The sequence below is a fragment of the Stenella coeruleoalba genome (assembly GCF_951394435.1).
Source record: "Stenella coeruleoalba genome assembly, chromosome: 15".
NCBI classification, from domain to species: domain Eukaryota; kingdom Metazoa; phylum Chordata; class Mammalia; order Artiodactyla; family Delphinidae; genus Stenella; species Stenella coeruleoalba.
Genome location: NC_137161.1, coordinates 65,960,953 through 65,981,125, shown reverse-complemented (window position 1 = coordinate 65,981,125; position 20,173 = coordinate 65,960,953). Strand labels below are relative to the sequence as shown.

The 20,173-nt window shown below is 39.1% G+C and overlaps 1 protein-coding gene across 6 annotated transcripts in view; it reads left to right on the top strand.

Moving 5' to 3' along the window:
- The window catches only part of LOC307198813 (acyl-coenzyme A synthetase ACSM1, mitochondrial), a 48,631-nt gene that overhangs the window by 2,643 nt on the left and 25,815 nt on the right, over window positions 1-20,173 (top strand). For 3 of the 6 annotated variants that reach the window (XM_079946053.1, XM_079946052.1, XM_079946054.1), the window contains exon 3: window positions 12,735-12,992. The exons of 1 other annotated variant lie outside the window; for it this stretch is intronic. In XM_079946053.1, coding sequence (XP_079802179.1) covers window positions 12,735-12,992 — 258 coding nt within the window. Of the gene's footprint in view, window positions 1-12,734; window positions 12,993-20,173 lie in introns of those variants that run through there. 2 more of the 6 variants (XM_079946055.1, XM_079946057.1) reach the window with 2 other exon arrangements.

Genomic DNA, 20,173 nt, shown 5'->3' with positions numbered 1-20,173 from the left:
CTCTGGTGTATTGGCGGGCTGGTATCCCCTGTTAGCTCAAAAGCCTCCTGGTGCTAAACTCAAATTTTTATACACTGAGTTTTTTAAAACATAGCCTCAGTAAGAGAGTTTTAGTCATTTACGTTGTTCCTGATTTTCATATCCCGTGAAACTGTGCCCAACATCTGCTAATTGTAGGTAAGTTCAACCCTGTAGCTCTGCAAGACCCCAAGCTACTGCTGCCCTTCTGAGTGCTCTGAGACTCCCAGCCTGGCTGCGCAGGGACCTAATTTAGGCACGTCAGCTTCCTTTCCAGTTCCCCTCTTCCCAGAGAGGTGCCTGGCCGCCTTCTGCTTCTGGGTAGTAGCCATGGGAAGGTCTCCTGCTGTGGTGGACTTCTCTTCATGCAAACCTTGTCAGAGTTGCCCACATGAAGCTTGTTGCATGTTACTGCCACCTCATGGTCACTTCTTTCTCCTTCAGCCTGAAACCCCTCAAACTCACTGTACATTCTGCCAATCTTTGAATATCTCTTTGAATTGGAAATATTTGATTCTGTTTGTTACTGCTGAAAGGTATTCATGGGGACAAAATAAAAACAAGGATTATTCAGAACTGAGCCAGTCACAATGAATCACTTGGCTATTTGTTCCTTTTTTGAAAATGTTCAGCCATGGTGTGAAATACACTCTCTAAAATCTCAATATTGTCTACCATCCATGGTGACCAACTTTACAGAGACACTTCAAAACCAGAAAACCACATAATTGTATAATACACAATATAATGTTATATGCATATATGTATTATTTTAACATAAAATAGGTAAAATGGATGTTTCTGTGAATTATATATTATTGTGTAGTACTTGATCTAATGTATCCATAATGGCAGCATAAATGCTAGTATTTAAATAAAACGGGTACAATGAGAGTAGTTGTGTCAATTACTAGTTACTAACTAATAGTAGGAGTAAATAGGCAATCACATGTAAAAAGATAAAACAATGATTATTAAAAACTTAATTTTATAATAGATTTATTTTTTGAATTTAAATTAAATTAAATTTTTCTTTTTGGCCGCATTGCATGGCATGTGGGATCTTAGTTCCCTGATCAGGGATCAAACCTGTGCCCCCTGCTGTGGAAGCGTGGAGTCCTAACCACTGGACTGTCAGGGAATTCCCTATAATAGGTTTAGATTTGCGAGAAAAAAAAAAAATTGTGAAGACAGTATTGAGAGTTTCCACATGCCTAAGACTCAGTTCGCCCTAATTGTGAATGTCATAACACTTGGTACCTTGTCACAATTAATATCCAAAATTGATACAATATTATTAACTAAAGTCCACATTTTACTTAGATTTGCTTGGGTGGGTTTTAACTTTTTCTGTTCCAGGACCCAGCCCAGCTGGCACATTGTATTTAGTCATCATGTCTCCTTAGGCTCCACTTGGCTGTGACAGTTTCTCAGACTTGGCATATTTTTCATAATCTGGAAAGTTTTGAGGAGTATTGTTCATGTATTTTGTATAACAGTCCTAGTTGGTATATATCTTATGATATTTCAGATGTTTAGACTGGGGTTATTTTCTGGAGCAAGGAGGGGTGAAGATCACGAGGCAAAATGTCATTCTTATCACTTCATCTCTAGGGTGTTTACTTTCGAGATGACTTGTTGATGTTGCCTTTAATCACCTGGCTGAGGCAGTGTTGGTCTGGTTTCTCCTCTGTCCACAGAGTACCTTCTCTTTGATTAAATCACTATGTGCACATCGTAAGGAGTGGGAAGTTATGTTTCTTGTCTTTGAGGACTGAGTATTTATGTAATCGTGCAGATTTTTTCTCTATGGAAAATGTTTATTTCTCTCCATATGGACTCCTTGAAATTTCTTTTATGTTTTCTAGAATAGTGCAGTACTTCTTTATATGTTTTCTTGCTCAAATAGTTCCAGCTTTAGCCATTGGGTTCTCTTTCAGGTAGCTCCAGTGTCCTGCTTGTGCACCCTGTCTTTGTTTTTTGTTGTTTTGTTTGTTGGTTTTTGAGAACTACCTTATTTCCTGGCACTAAGGAAAGTTGCGGTGCACTCACTTTGCATATCCTGCTTCAGTCTTAGTATCAGCCAGTTCTTCAAAGTGCCCTTGTTTCTCCTTTTGGAGAATGGTATTTAAAACCTATATCAGGGAGTTCAGTCTGCTCATCACTACTAAGGTGTTCTTGATTCTTCGCCAGCTCAGCAGACAGTGCAAAGAAGAGTGTGTCTATATACTAATCTGTGTATATACATGTAACAACCACTATCTGTATGGAACAAGTTGAATGCATATGATGGCAAACATGAATTCATACAGATGACTCCACCTGTAACCTATTACCGTATGGCTGATCCTAGCCTTTTCCATATAAGAGGGTGTGGAGACAAGGGAACCCTCTTACACTGTTGGTGGGAATTTAAACTGATACAGCCACTATGGAGAACAGTATGGTAGTTCCTTAAAAAACTACAAATAGAACTACCATATGACCTAGCAATCCCACTGCTGGGCATACACTCAGAGAAAACCATTATTCAAAAAGATACATGCACCCCAATATTCATTGCAGTACTATTTACAATAGCCAGGACATGGAAGCAACCTAAATGTCCATCGACAGAGGAATGGATAAAGAAGATGTGGTACATATATACAATGGAATATTACTCAGCCATAAAAAGTAATGAAATTGTGTCATTTGCAGAGATGTGGATGGACCTAGAGACTGTCATACAAAATGAAGTAAGTCAGAAAGAGAAAAACAAATATTGTATATTAACACATATATGTGGAATCTAGAAAAATGGTATAGATGATCTTATTTGCAAAGCAGAAATAGAGACAGATGTAGAGAACAAACGTATGGATACCAAGGAGGAAATGGGGGGCCTGGGATGAATTGGGAGATTGGGATTCACATACATACACTACTATTTATAAAACAGATAACTAATAAGAACCTATAGTATAGCACAGGGAACTTTACTCAGTGGTCTGTGGTGACCTAAATGGGAAGGAAATCCAGAAGAGAGGGGATATATGTATATGTATGGCTGATTTACTTTGCTGTGCAGCAGAAACTGACACAGCAGTGTAAAGCAACTATACTCCAATAAAAAAAATAAATAAAAGTTTAATTTGAAAAATGAACCAAATTACATTTGCAGTATAAAGCCGAAAGGTGGGGCTTGGTCAAGCCTTGCCCTGAGCTTTCAGTTCAAGGAGACAGATATTTAGGATTTCCTAGGTATCTTGTCTTGTCCATATAATTTCTTATATGCCCTTCATTCTTATGGAACCTGCAATTTTATGGGGAAAGAAACTTGAATATATATAATACAACAGTACACTCACTGAGAACATAGTGAAAAGATGCCTAGTTCCTTTGTTCTCCATTTCTTCATGCTTAAGTGTCTACAAAGAGTCTTGTCATTCAGGGCAGGTCTAAAATATAATGTATTAATAGACAATTTGAGGTAAATTTCACAGTAAAAATAAGTTTGACTCAGTAAGTCATGCATACAGTGAATGGTAGACCCACAAATAGTATTTCTTGGGCAGCTTTCAAGGGGCAAAAATCTTAGCTTTCAAATGAGGTAAGTTTGTATCTTCCCCAAATTCTACTTTAAAGACTTGATTTCACCTTACATTTACTTAGATCTTTCTAACTAGCTCCATGAGAGAAATTTGATGCACATTTTTTTTCCAGTGAAAGAAAATTATCTTCACTGAGTCATGCATGTAGTGAATTCTATAACAGAGTTGTAGCACTAGGTTTTCTAAGTCTCCATTGACCTGAAAAAGCCTCACTTTTCAGCAGGGAAAATCTGTACCTTCTTTTCTGGTTAGAGGGAAAGTTTTGTTTCTACATTAGATAAATAGTTGTTTGTGATAAGCTGCTTAAAAATAATTGTATGGTTTTTCTGGAAAGCTTTTTTTACTCAGAGTTTCATGCATACAGTGAATGTTAGGCCCAGAACACCAGTGTTTCCAAGATGGCTTTGAAGCTCAAAATCTTAGCTTTCAAGCCAGGTAAGGATGTATCTTCCCCAGTTCTGCATTAAAGATTTGACTGAACCATATATTTATGTAGATGTTTCTTACAAGCTACTTACTTAGCTTTTAGAGAAATAATCCATGGCATTTTTGGAGTTATAACCCTCAAAAATTGTTTGTTTAAATTGAGGATTCCCTTTATCTTGAAAAAGTCACCCCAAATGTGTAGATTTCAATTTGAAAATCACATGAGTTCAAAGTCTCTGTCTCTTTTCAATTTTGTGGCATCTTTATAGTTTCTTGGGAACTCTGTAGAATGTTGCAGAGTTTTCTTTGTTGTTGTTGTTGTTGCTGAGTTTTTAAGGACAGGAGGCTTAGAAGTGAGGGTGAGAAGGGCAACTGGGATGGGAAAGAAAATAGGAGAACTTCAAATTATCTGTACTTTTTATTCATTCTTTAAAATTATTTTTGATATTTGTATGATGCACATAAATACATATGTATAATTTATAAATAAATAAACGTGTATTGAGGAGTGTGTTAAAAAATATTGTACTGAGGGGTGTACGTATTCAATCGGGATACCGCTATCTTAGGGAATCACTTCACTGCTGAATGACTTTATTAACTTGAGAATAATATATAATAACTTGAAAACAAAACAAATGAACACACAAACAAAACAGAAACAGACTGATAGATACAGAGAACAAACTGGTGGTTGCCAGAGGGGATGAGGGTTGGTGAGGGATGAAAAAAACAGGTGAACAGAATTATAGGTACAAACTTCCAAATATAAAATAAGTCACAGGGATGTAATGTACAGATAGGAAATGTAGTCAAAATATTGTAACAACTTTGTATGGTGATGATGTTAACTGGTCTTATTATGTTGATCATTTTATCTTTTTTTTCATCTTATCATTTTTTAAAATTAATTATTTATTTGGCTGCGTTGGGTCTTCATTGCTGCGCGCGGGCTTTCTCTAGTTGGGGCGAGCGGGCGCTACTCTTTGTTGCGGTGTGTGGACTTCTCATCGCGGTGGCTTCTCTTGTTGCAGAGCACGGGCTCTAGGCACATGGGCTCAGTAGTTGTGACTCGCAGGCTCTAGAGCACAGGCTCAGTAGTTGTGGCCCATGGGCTTAGTTGCTCCATGGCATGTGGGATCTTCCCGGACCAGGGTTCGAACCTGTGTCCCCTGCACTGGCAGGTGGATTCTTAACCACTGCACCACCAGGGAAATCCTGATTTTTTAATAATGTATAAAAATATCAGTTCACTGTGGTACTAATATAATATTGTATGTTAATTACAAATCAATAATAAAATAAAATAAAATATCCACCAGAATGTGAATATACTGTGATATACTCATCTCCTGGAGTCCACTAAAATTCACCAGAGTTTTATGTTTGTCCTAGTCGAGAAACATAATCTGCTAATCAAATAGCAAAACTTTTTCACAATCTGGATTTATCACTGTTGAAGGGAATATCATTTTTAACTGACACATTCCAAATTTTTTTTTTGTATTTGAAGATTATTTATTTATTTACATCTTTATTGGAGTATAATTGCTTTGCAATGTTGTGTTAGTTTCTGCTGTACAACAAAGTGAATCAGCTATATGTATACATATATCCCCATATCCCCTCCCTCTTGAGCCTCCCTCCCACCCTCCCCAAAATTCTAAATCTAGCAGATTGATCATTCTGACACTTTATCTTTCTCCTATAGTGAGAATGATTTTGATCACATCTCCTTACTCAATGCCCATCCTTTGATCTCTTTACCTTCTCCAGGCTCCGGAATGAGTGATGTTGGGAACCCGTACTTTTAGGGAAAATCTATTATTTACCCAAAGTACAGAATCTGCTTCTCTTCTCTTCACTCCATCTCCTTCTCCATTTGGCTTGTATATAGTAATCACAATATAAGCCAGTATGTTTCAGACTGGCTTACTATAACTACAGGCATACTCATTTTATTGTTTCACTTTATTGAGCTTCACAGATATTGTGGTTTTTACAAATTGAGGGGTTTGGGCAACCCTGCGTTGTTAGATGATGGTTAGCATTTTTTAGCAATAAAGTATTTTTAAATTAAGGTATGTACTATTTGAAAGATGTATTGCTACTGCACACAATAGATTACAGTATAGTGTAAACATAACCTTTATATGCACTGGGAAACTGAGAAAAATTTGTGTGACTGTACTGCGATATTTGCTTTATTGCTGTGGTCTGGACTGAACCTGCAATATCTCCAAGATGTGCCCGCACAAGGAAATCACGGACTCTTGTTTTTTTCATGATCAGATAAAAATAGACTACCTCATTCTTCCTGTCTTTGTCTAGTTAAAGCCTTTAAGATGCCCCAGTAACCTTCAGAACCAAGAAGTAATGATTATCAAGTCCCTGTGACCCAGTAAATATTGTACATAACTTCCCTGGATAATCATTAGCTCTAGAGAATTCACAGACTAACTAACTCGTGTATGTGTTGATGGCATAAGTTGCCCTCGGATTGCTGCAATTATCTGTAGATAGAAGGAGGAACTTACCCTGAAAAAGGATAGTCACCTCACTTGCATTCAATATTATTTCAACCTCAGGTTCAAGTTGCGAAATATCAGAAGGGATGGTCATTATATCACATGATAAAAAGTTTGGACTTTATCTGGACAGTAATGAACTCAGTCAACAATTTATTTCTAAATAATTAGCTTGGTAACCGAGTGGTAAATGTATTAAAAGAGAATTTGAGAAATGCTTAGAAGAAGAATTCCTTCTTCTTGGAACCTGGTAACTTAGTGACTAAGTAAGGCAGATAGGGTTAAGGGCAAGGAGACACAGAAGTGTGATGTCTAGGTGTTTGACTAAGTAAACTGGGAGAGATGGTTGTAAGACTCTGAGAGGAATAAGTTTGGAGGCAGGAACACAGAATTCAATTGTGGTCATGATAATTTATCTATGCTGTCTATGAAATACTGAGGTTAGTGTATATTTAGTAATCAGCTGGATTTTTAAGTTTGAACTCTGGGGGAAGTAAAGATTTTAATGTGGTTAGGAAATTATTGAGAGAGAGAGAGAGGGAATAAATGGAATGAGAGAAACTGTTGGGTGTGCATGAGTCGTTGGAGAACAATACTTTAATAAAGAGGAAGAGAATCCTATAATCAATATTGAGAAAGAAGACTGAGAAAAGGCAGGATGTGATAACAGAAAGGTAGAAGAGAGCAGTGAAAGGGCTGATTAACATTGCTGTTTAATTTTAGCTACCCTTAATTAAAACTTCAGTCCACCAAAAGAGCCAGTCTGCCTACAAAAGGAGAGAGAGAAGGGAGGAGTGAGCAGGGCAGGGGCATTTGCTCAGAAGAGCAGGTATATTTTCAGACTCTAAGATCCAGCTTTTTGATGGAGTCATGACTTTTTTCAGTCATTCTTCTCTACCCACCCATGGGCGTCCACGTCCCTCCAGGGCCCAGGTACTCTGAAAAGAAGAGGGTCCTGGGAGAAGAGAAACAGAGACCCCTGGGGCTGTGAGCTGGATATAGAGCCTGTCCCACAATGGGTTTGCGAGGTCCCCAGATGTCCCAGCAAGCCCTGCAGAAGGTATGAGAGAATGTGATATCTGAAATGTGTAATGCAGAAAGGGCCCTACTAGGGTCTATCAGAACTAGGCTGATAGGATCTCTGCCATATTTTGATGCTACTATCTCCCCACACAGCTACCAGGACAGTTGAGTCAGGAGAAGATTATAGAGAACTCATACCAGCTCTTAAATGCCCTAGACCAGAAGTGACTTGTGTCACTTCCACCTGCAGTTCATTGTCCAAAAGTGGAATTCAATAGCCTCACCCTCACTATAGAAGAAGCTCGGACATGAGAGAGACGTGCACATGGAATCTTTAGAGAATTCTACTGTCTCTGAGGGACGAAGGGATAATAAACTCGCTCAGTGTCCCAGAGCTGGTAACGGATAAAAGCTAGACTGAAACCCAGGCTGCCCGGCCCCAGAGCCTGTCTTCTTGACCACAATGCTGGTATTACAGTTCCACACGGGAGATCTACTGAGATCCAGAGGGCATCTTGTGCACTTTCCGCCTGTCCCCTTTCTCTTCTCAAAAGTGACTGCCTCCTCTGCTTGAGTAACAGGGTGTTTTGTACTCCATAATCTTTAGCTCACTATGGCCAGTCAGTCAGCCCTGCCTTCTTACTTGCTCCTCTCCATAAAATAAGAGTCTGTCCTGAGCAAGGATTCACCATGAATGCATCGGCCAGAAAGAGCAAGACCCACCCCTCAGAAGCCTGGCTTGCCCCTCAGCCCTAGCAGGGGTGTTCTAGCTGTCTTCAGCAGTCTTTGGTGGTGGCTTTGAGCAGAGGTATCTTTCTTCCTGGTTCAGTGGAGGTTGGGAGGGAGAAGGTGCTGGGAAAGTTGCACCAGGATACTAGACATCCCCCTTCCCCTTACAACTCCACAAAATGGCTCTAGAAGAAAACGAACAGTACAAGCCACTACTTGTGACGATCTGGACTTATCCAATGCAACATCAATGTCAACCCAGTGTCTACATGCCTGGGCCAGGCACGCTGCAGACTTTACATTGTGCAAACCTTTCAGAGATCCCGTGGGACAAATCTTATTAACAACCATCCACTCGTCCACTTTTCAGATGAGAAGACAAAAGTTAGAAGAGGTAAATGGCTTGCCATGGGCCATCTTATAAGTGTCTGTGCCGGCACGTAAGCTCAAGACTTTGGGATTCCAAAGACCCTGCATCTTGCCAGTACACCACACTGTTTCTCTTAGAATTCCACGTTAGTACAAACAGCCACCATTGATTACGCCAAGCACTGTGTTATGTACATTTCATGAATTATTTCATCTAATACTAACAATGACAACAACAAAGAGCAACCATAGGAAATAGGTGTCACTGTTAGCACTCCCATCTCATAGATAAGGAAACTGAAGTGTAGAAAAAGGACATCCACGAAAGTCAAAGAGAGCGTAAGCGGCAGACCTAACGCTTAAACCCAAATCTCTCTGCCTCGGATCACAGGCTTTAACTACTAGGCAACGCTGCCACCTGACTGTCATTGAAACGAGAACATTGGAGACCTGGGACTGGGAGAGGGGAGCAGGTTAACTACAGAGAACTTGTGAAAGTGCTCCATTTGGCTGTATCTGTTCATTCACACTGCAAGGCCTCCCTACCATAACTGGAGATTACGTTATATAGTTTTTCTAACTGATTTTCTCTCCATGAGGGCTTGTGATTGCTTTCTGACCTGTTATACGTGAGCATCTCCTCCCCCTTCTGAATCATTCAATTCCTGCCAAGTTCTCCACCCCAGCTGTGGCCAGGAACCAGGTTCTGTTGTGTGCACAGAGAGAACTGAACTTCTGATCAGAGAGAACTGAACCCGCAAAGTCCCCATCCAAGACCTAACCCCAGTGTTTCCTAGACAGTACCAGGTAAGATGGAGGTGAATGACAGCTTCTTTCGTGGGGGGGTGTTTATATGTGTGTGTTTATCTGCCACAGGGCAGTAAAGTATATACTGAACTTAAAATCTGAAGACCCAATTTCAAATTCTGGCAGTGCCACTTACAGCCCTTGAGCATATCTTGTAACTTCTCTGACACTTCTTTTCCTTTACTACAAAATGAGGATGGTGATATCGAGAGAGAGAGGGCTGAATGGGAATATACATGTGATATGCCTAGCACCGTGGCCGGCACATGGGTGATTGATTTAATGTTAGACAGCTCTGAATGTGGTGGGCTGTGGGAGGAGGGTACCGAGAGGGGTAAAAAAGACCCAGAAGTTAGACACTGGAAAGAAAACTCCATTATGCAGAAGTTTGTTCACAGTATATAAGGTGAATGCCTTTTATTAAAAAATATCTTTTTAGGGCTTCCCTGGTGGCGCAGTGGTTGAGAGTCCACCTGCCGATGCAGGGGACACAGGTTCATGCCCCGGTCCGGGAAGATCCCACATGCCGTGGAGCAGCTGGTCCCGTGAGCCATGGCCTCTGAGCCTGTGCGTCCGGAGCCTGCGCTCCGCAACGGGAGAGGCCACAGCAGTGAGAGGCCCGCGTACCGCAAAAAAAAAAAAAGAAAAAAATATATATCTTTTTAATATTTAACATGGAAGGGGCTGGCCTCAGAATTTGCTGGGAGTTAGAAGGCATCTCAACATTTATTGAGCCCTTATTCTGTATCAGACTCAGTGCTGGCAAAGTGATTTATATTGACTGTCTTGCTAATCCTTGTGGAAGCCAGATAGTGGGTGTTACTACGATGCCCTCAAGTTTGGAGACATGAATGGTGGTCAAGATCACTCAGCTGGTACCCAGTGGAGCCCAACCTGGCTCTGTAGCTCTAGGATCCCCTATAACACGCTAAGGATGGTGCCTCATAAAATAAACAGCTTTTCAGTCCAAATGCTTGTGAAATCAAAGCTGTGTTGCAAGAACTCTTCAAGGCACTGTGCACCAGTCATATGGGATTAGGGTCCATATAATGACCTCGTTTTAACTTCATTACCTCTTTAAAGATTCTGTGTCCAAATACAGTCACATTCTGAGGTACTGAGGGTTAGGACTTCAACATATGAATTTTGAGGGGACACAATTCAGCCCATAATAAAGGATTAATTAATTTCCTCATTATTTCTCTTGGTGTTGTTTTGGTTTTTAGCCACTTATTAAGGGGTTGTTTGCACTGTCCTTGAGTATTTTAAGGAGGATCCTGCAGTGATGTAAACACCTGTGTATAAAAATAGCAACTGAGTCTGGTTTCTTGCTCTCAGTGAGTTCATGCCTGTGTAGAGAGGTATGTGTTAGAAAAAATAGCAGGAAAAGCAGGTTTTAGAACTAGCTCTGCTACTAAACTTGCCTTGAAACCTTGGGGAAATCCCTGTCCCTCTTGGGATGTTGGCCTAGAATGGGGGTTTTAAGCTCAAATGTCGACAAGAGCTGGATGGGTACAGTAAGTGCAGAAGCAAGTAGCTGTAACAACATAGGGAGTAGTGGAAACCCTGCTGAATTGGACAACAGTCCATTTAATTTTCAGCTCCAACCAGTTGGTGCCAGGTTGAAATAAAGGCCCAGTGTTGCCAGGCCTTCTGAGTTTTCAAGAGAAATCTTCAATTCACATTTTAAATGAAATCTCCCAAATTTTAAATATTGGCAATTCAAATTTTTTCCTCCAAAGGATGAGGGTCAAACGTCTGGGCCAGCTGATTATCTTAGGGTCTTTCTTCCCTTAAGTGCTCTGAACAAAAGACAGCACTGTTTATTGACAGGCACTAAAAAGGAAGGGGACATACTTCAGTTCATGTGGTCTAAGGATCCACACAGACAAGGAAACTCTAAGGGATGAAGCTTTCCCATTATCTGTCCTCTTTTCTGCAGACAGTAGCAGGGTTCCGAGGGCAGCATCAGAATTAATTGGGGTTTGGTTATTGCGTCTAAACAGGTTGAAAATAAATTGAGTCAAGTTTTATTGATCTCTCTTATGGGTCTATTGTCAAACAGTATTATCTTATTGCTGAAACGGGGAGGAGGCTTAACTGTTTGCAGTGATGAAGTGCTTGAACCTCAGAGCTATCTGTGAAGTGGCTTTCTTCTCACAGAACAGAAGTTCTAGCTTAAGCCAATTTTCACAATCAAACTTCAAGAAGCATCCTAATAAATGCGCGTTCTGCTCCCATGTTAGAAGCATTTGCTGGGATCTGGGGCGGCAAAGAAACTCTATTTCACAGGCCAAGTGATGGACTGGTAATAGCTACCTGGAATGCTGTCCTGGGGAAAACCCCGAGGCCAGATCCCAGGCCAGTAAGGAAGGTGCTGTGATATTAGCCTCCTCTGTCCTGAGTGTGCTGGTGCATGTTTGTCAATATTCTTAGAGTCTCAAGTGACAGAAACCCAATCTCAGGCAGGAAAAACTGTTGGCTCATAGAATTCAGGACAGGATATTACCAAGACAGGGGTAGAGATGCAGACGGGCCTCAGGAACAATAGTTCTGAACCAGAGACTTGCATGCCTCTGAGATACTCTCTGCCCCTTATTTCCATGTCTCTGAAATCTTCCTTGTTTTCTTCACTCATGCAGAGCAGTTATCTCCACATGACAGGAATTATAGCCACCGACAGTGTCCAAAGTGTGCGTTTCATGGCTCCCACCAAGGCGAGACTGCCTTATGTACCCTTTGGTAACAAGCACACACACAGATTTTGGAGAAGGATTATGATTAGCCCAGTTTGGATTAAAAAATCATGGGAAATGACTGCTCAGCTCTGGACCAGTCAACTTTGAACAGGGGGTGGAATCATCTAAAAATATGTTCGTTTCCATGAGAACCATACATTTGGGCTCGGTGGGAAGAGGGGTCTCCAGAGCAAGGATAACATGAGGTACAGGACCTTCAAAATGATGAGTTTCTACCAAAACGGGGTTGACCACATGGCTGCCATCCCAGGGGGTACAAAAAGAGAAGGAGACCCTCAGAAATATGTGCCAACCTTATCTGGTAGCTATAGCCCCTCCCCATCATTTTTGGCCTCATCTGGGAGGAGAAATCCCCACCTAAATCAGTAAGTTGTGCGTTCCAAATTCCAGTGAGCGGAAACAAAGTTATCACTCTAGCAGTTAACCAGGAATGTGCCTTCATTTTGTGGAAGAAGTTCCTGCTCTAATGACCGACGTATTAGCCGTCTCTTCTCAAGGCAGGTGGTGGCCTGAGAATTCTGTGCCTGCTTCCTGAGGACTGCTCCACCATGCGATGGCTGATGAAGTTCCGGGTCCTCTGGGACATCCACAGATCCCGCTGTGGCTTCTACCCTGCCCCTCAGTACCTGCGCTGCCAGTCTTTGTCGGGAGCTGGAGCCCCAAGATGGAATGACTATGATACACCTGAGGAATTTAACTTTGCAAGTGATGTACTGGACTACTGGACTCAAATGGAGAAGGTAAGGAGGCACCCATGCTGGGGGGTGAGAACAGGATTAACTTCTTGCTCCTAGTAGGTTGAGGGGCACAGAACTAAGAATGGCTTCTGGCTAAGCTTACAAGTATCATGAAAAGCTTATGTTTTGGGCTTCAATTCTCAGCCTGGACACTTACTCAATTCTCTGAGCCCCAGTGGTTTTATCTGTGAAATGGGGATAATCTCATTTAAGAAACAAGACAGCAGGTGAAAGTATCTGGTACACAGTCAGGTAACTGTGACCAAGTGTCAAGTTCTAATCACAGGTCAGCAAGCTGATGTTGGTCTGGATTCTCACCTTCAACTACTGGAACTGTGAGTCTAACTAGAATTCATCTCATCACACTTGGGCTTGACTTCAGCCTACACCGAGAGGGAGGGTACAGGCAACCTGACTGTGCACATGAACATCTGACCATGTAACAAAATCATGTCATCTATCTTCCTATGAGGATGGCAAGTACATCTGGAGTCTTCCCTATCAACTACCTACTTGAGCGTGTGGCTTTACGGTGTGTCCAGAGAATCCTGTCCCTGTGGTCTCTGCAGAAAAATGCACGTTCTTGGTTTGTCTTTTACCAAGAGACAGACCAAGAGGGGAGCAGTGGTGACACTAGGAGTTGGGGTAGACAGTGGGTGGTGTTCCAGCTACTAGGTCCCAGCTGGTAATGTCCACATTGTGAAAACCCACTGAACACTGTCTTTGTACAGAAGAAAGAATTCACCTGAGATGGAGTCAGAGAGTTGATGTATTTTTAATTTCCCATGAACATACATTCATATGTTAGTATTCAAAGCTTACATGCCTTTCATAGGGACTTTGTTCCTACCTCCATCTTTTTCCTTTTTCTGAATTTCCATAATAACTCCAGGGAAAATAGAGCCCTCAGTTATGGAGAGCCTTTTTTTTTTATGTGCCATGTCAAGTACTTTGCACTTAATATACTGTTTAGATGGACACTTTAATTATCCCCATTTTCCAGTTGAGGAAACTGAGGTTCCAAGGGGTCAAATAACCTGCAGAATTCACATACCTAATAAGTGAAGGAGCAGGACTTGGGTCCAGGCTGTCTGATTCTATAATCCACTGTTTAACCTGGTCTCACAATCTGATGATGTCCAAACAGCTCTGCCTTCAGACTACAAACTGACTTTCATCACTGCCCAGACCAAAACTCAGGTTAGACCTTTTGAATCATGAGAAATGGCTGGAGAGGCCATCACTTTTTTTTCTGTATTTGTCTTCATAAAGTCCTTATTAGTTCACACATCAACCCCTGGAGATTATCACCATGTAAATATTTGCCCACGGAATGCCGCGTCTTTGTTGGGTCATTGTCAGTTCCTCCATATCTCCAAACTTCTCCTACCCCCAGCATCTCCACCCCATTTACATTCATTCTCACAACAGTTCTGATCTGTCTGTTTCTACTTTTCCAATTGCCTTGATCGTGATCAGTGTCTCTCTAGTGACGTATGGTGTCTGACACCTAGCAATCCCTCAGTACCCCTTTGTGGGATACATTAATTTTGAAACTTGCCGTATGAGCACTGTATGGATTGATGTTGCTCCCATGGAAGACCTTCTAGAGGGCACGCCACCATAGTCCACTCTGGCTTTCTGGGCCTCCCCTTACAACTTAACAAGCGTCATTCAGAAACTGATCCGTAGCCTAATCAACAACACAACCCAAACCATAACAAATAGAATTGATTTTGACTCAATTTTCAACACATTTTACTTTTTAAAAATGTTAAGTTAGAAATCCAACATTTTAATGTAACTTTTTTTAGCATAAGCCAGGCAACATACGTCCAGGGGTGGAATATAGTCACTCATTCAGGCCACCAATTTACAACCCCTGACTATCCTTGGGAATTAAACCCTATATTACTCTAGGCTCCAAGGATACTACACTCCAACTGATTCATGGAGCAGCCTCCCAAATCTATTCATGAGAGGTCATGTTCATGTCCAAAATCATTCATTCTGTCTCTTTGATACTGCATTCATTCATTCAGTTAGGATTTAATGAGTACCTAACATGTGCCAAACACTATTCTAGATAAGATAGGGATAGAAAAGTAAGCAACGTACAACGCTCCATCTTTCCTCTTTTGATAGTGTGATTCTCCACTTCATGTCTCAGGAGAGATGAGTACAGCATCTGTGACATTGACTTCTGTTTGTTTGGGCAAAAATCATGACAGGAGCAAATTCTTCTTACCACCTTCTGATGTGATTTAGTAATAAATATTGCTCAATAAGTGTAGTGTCTGATATGTGTATTGTCGCACCAGCTTTTTTTTTTTTACTTCCATTTATATGGAATACTTTTTTCCATCCCCCGACTTTTTCAGTCTGTGTGTGACTTTAGATCTGAAGTGAGCCTCTTGTAGGCAGGATATAATGGGTCTTGTTTTTTTTTTTAATCCATTTAGCTACTCTATGTCTTTTGATTGGAATACTAATCCATTTATATTTAAGTAATTATTGCTAGGTATGTACTTATTGCCATTTTGCTGTTTTCTGGTTGTTTTGGTAGTTCCTGTTTTGTTCTTCTTTTTTTCCTCTCGTCCCTTGTGATTTGATGACCATGTTTAGTATTATGCTTGAATTTCTTTCACTCTTCTGTGTGTGTACCTATTATAGGTTTTTGGTTTGGGGTTGTCATGAGATACATATATATATATATATATTTTTTTTAAGTTGATGATCTCCTAAGGTCAAATGCATTCTAACCACCTTACATTTTTACTGTTCATCCCCATGTTTGTTGTTTTTGATGACATATTTTACATATTTTTCTTTTGCATATCCATTAACTACTTATTGTGGGTATAGATGATTTTATTTCTTTGCCTTTTAACATTCTTACATAAGTGGTTCCTGATCTTGGAGAAGTGGCCTAATGTAGGAGATGTCCTATGGACCCAGCAGCACACTCCCCTCTGGTCACCAGTGTTATATGCTCTAGGGTTATATGCTCTAGGGTCCCCCCCTCTGTGGGCTATGTGGGCCCTTCTGTTGTGGCATGGCCAACTACCGTGGGTGCACTGGTAGTCAAGGCTGGCCCCCAGACTGGTTGGCTGACATTTCCGGTCTCATGTAGTGGTTGCCAGCCTGTAGCCAGGGATGGTCCCTGATGTGGCTGGCCATGTGGCCTGGGATGTTCCAGGGCTGATCTTGGCTCACTGATGGGTGAAGCTGGATCCTGGGATAGCTGGCCATGGGGACTGGGGCACCTGGAGCTGGGGTTGGCCCACTGGTGATTGGGGTCATCTTTAGATTTAATTTAACCCTGAAATTCCTTATTTATATTCCAGAGTTGTTGTTTTTTATTTATTCATTCAGTACATATTTAACGAACATTTACTATGTACCAGGTGCTCTTCTAAGAGCTTTAATAAAGAATTTAAAAGTTATCACTATTTTTTTGTTATTGTTTTATTGAGATATAATTAAAGTATAATTATCACTGTTTTCCTAAAAAAGTAAAAACCAGCAGTTTTTCAGGTCAAACTCAGCACACTAGCATGCATATCAAAATATTTAGACATAAAATCTGGGGTTTTCATTGCAGAAAAGCTTTTAGTAAAGGATTTAATTTTTTTTAATAGGTTATTAAGATTTCTATTCATCAACTTTGGAAAGTTAAATTTCTTTAGCAATTTGTTCATTTCATTCAAAATGTCATAAAGTTATTTTTTGACATAAAGTTATTAATATTTTTATTATTGCTATTTTAATGTCTGTAAGATTTGTAATAATGTACACTTTTTATTCTTGATGTTTTTAATATGTTATTCTCTTTTTTTTTTCCTTGATAAGTCTTCCTAAGAGTTTACCAATTTTATAAATCTTTTCAAAACCAGTTTAGGTTTTACTGATATTCTCTCTTGTGTATTTGCTCTCCATTCCATTGATGCCTACTGTTATCTTTATTATTTCTTTCCTTGTACATTCCTTTGACTTAATTTGCTATTCTTTTTTCAGCTTCTTGAGATGGAAGTTTATGTCCATACTTTTAAGCCTTCCTTCTTTTCCAATATCTGTATTGAAAGTATAAATTTCCCACTAAGCACTCCTCTTAGGTACATTATACCAATTTTGATATGTCATATTTTATTATCATTAAGTTCAAAATATTTTTTATTTGCCTTTTGATTCTTCTCTGGCCCATAGATTACATAGAAATGTATCGGTGAGTTTCCTGATAGTTGAGGTGGGTTTCTCATTGTCTTCTTGTTAATGATTTCTAGCTTAATTCTATTGTGGTCAAAAAGTATACTCTGACTTTTGAAATTTCTGGAGGTTAGTAAACATTCCAAATGCAATGGAAGAGAATGTGAGTTATATCATTGTTGGGGAAAGTGTTTTATCTATGTCAATTAGGATTTAAATTCTATGAAATCTATCATATTCTATCATTAATTTACAGAAATTATAGAAATTCTACTTGTATTTCATTTTAATTAAAAAGAAGCAAGTCCTTTCTATAGGCAATAAATTCTTATGTGTTTTAACATTCAAAAAGAATCATCTCATTCATCAATCACATGATTAATTGATCTACTTTCCCGTTTTCCTTCTTTGAAGTATATTTTAGTTAGAGATTAACAAGGAGTAGCTATGTAGGTTTTTGTTTATTTAAATCAACTGTTTTGATCTATAATTTACCTAGAATACAATTCACACATTTTATGTGAAAGTTTAATAAGTTTTAGAACATTTCTACCACCTTAAAAATTTCCTTTTGTCCTTTCCTAGTCAATACCTTCCCATCCCCACCCTGAGCCCCAGGTAGACACTAATTTGCTGTCACTAGCCCTTATATTTCTCTTTCCTAGTGTTTCACAGAAATGGAATAATATAAGATGCAGTCTTTTGTGTCTGGTTTCTTTTACTCAGCATGTTTTTGAGATTCATTCATACTGTCTTGTGTATTACTTCTTCATTCCTTTTTATTGCTGACTTAGTGTTTTATTTTTTAGATCTATTTCTCAATTTCCATTGGCTTCAGACTTCACTGCATAAAACTGTAAATCTCATATCCAGTTTAAAGGTTGTGTTTTATCTTCTTGAAAACATGCTAATCTTAATATCACATTATCAGATTAATTCTGAGCCCCCCAAACCGTAAATCCTTAAGCAATATCTTCTTCAAGTTGCAAGAGTTAAGAGTCTAAACTTTTATCTGAATTAAAACAATTGTTTTCACCTTGATACGCCAAACTTTCTATCATTTTGTAAACTCATACAGAAATTATATAATCTGTTCCCCTTATATAGACAGTGCACAACTAGTCATTTATACTTGCTAACATTCCTTAATCTGTTGGAGAATAATTTTTTTCATAGCACTGATTTTTCCATAGATGTGACTATATGTATATACATATATCTGTGTGTGTGTATGTATGTATATATGTATATAATTCTTATCTCAGGTGAGACACACTCTTTTGTTCCAATCATATGAGGCAAAGATGGTACGATCATGTTTGCACATATGAGGGAAATAATTTCTGGAAGATTATACACCAAACAGTTATCAGTGTTGACCTTCAGGAAGTGACAATGTGTTGAGAAATTTGAAGAAATTTTTCTGTTCATAAGAAATTTTTCTGTTAGTAAGATTGTGCCTTGCGTGAACTTTTACTCTGAACATGCTTTGTTTGGGGAATTAAAAAAACTTTAAAAAATCGTTTTACTTGGGGAAAATAAAAGACTTGATTTAAACAAGAAAATGAAAATTGTCCATAAACATTTAAAACTGTTTACATACATGTGTATATATGTCTTGTTCACCATTGTATCCTTTTGGTCTAAGAACAGTACCTAAGAAATAATGAGAACTTGGCAAATATATATTGAATGAATGAATGGATACTATTATATAAGTTTGGATTTAATGTAAATGTGGTTTTCCTTTTCTAAATTGATGTTGTATTATAAGATTTTTATTGCAAAAATATTCTGAAAGTTTTTTGATTGGTTTTATCACATTCCATCACATGGAAGTAACAATTCTGTCGACAGCATATAGTTGAATTCTGAGTTTTTTATCCATTTTACCAATCTAGTTCTTTTGATTGGGGAATTTCATTCACTTACATTTAAAGTAATTACTGGGCTTCCCTGGTGGCACAGTGGTTGAGAGTGTGCCTGCCGATGCAGGGGACACGGGTTTGTGCCCTGGTCCGGGAAGATCCCACATGCCACAGAGCGGTTAGGCCCATGAGCCATGGCCGCTGAGCCTGCACATCCAGAGCCTGTGCTCCGCGACAGGAGAGGCCACAACAGTGAGAGGCCCGCGTACGGCAAAAAAAAAAAAAAAAAAAGTAATTACTGATAAGGATGACTGACTATTGTCATATTGTTAATTGATTCCTTGATGTCACAGCTTTTGTGTCCCTCAGTTCATCCCTTACTGCCTTCCTCTGTATTTAGTTGATTTTTTGTAGTGATATGTTTTGATTTTCTTTTCGTTTCCTTTTGGGAATATTCTGTAGATAATTTCTTTGTGATTACCGTGGGGATTACATATAACATTCCAAATTATAACACTTCATTTGAAACTAATAACAACATAACTTCATTCACATACAAAACCCTACTGTTTTCCAGTTGCCTTGCACCTTCCTATATTATGTTATTGATTTCACAAACTATATCTTTACATATTGTCTACCCATTAACATAGATTTATAATTATTTTTTATGCTTTTGTGGTTTCCATACAGTGAAAGAATAAAAAGTGAAGTTATGAACCAAAATTATAACAATACTGTTTTTATATTTGTCTTTGTATCTATCTTTATTAAAGAACTTTATACTTTTATATTTAAGTTACTCTCTAATGTCCTTTCATTTCAACTTAACTCCTTTTGGCATTTCTTGTAGGGAAAGTCTAAGGATAATGAACTCCCTCATTGTTGTTTTTTTTTTTTAATCTGAGAATGTCCTAATTTCTCCCTCATTTTTAAAAAACTATTTAATTTATATTGGAGTATAGCTGATTAACAATGTTGTGATAGTTTCATGTGCACAGTGAAGCAACTCAGCCATACATATTCTCCCTCATTTTTGACGGACAATTTTGCTAGATATAGAATTTTTGGTTGACAGTTTTTTTTTCTTTATCACTTTAAATATATAAT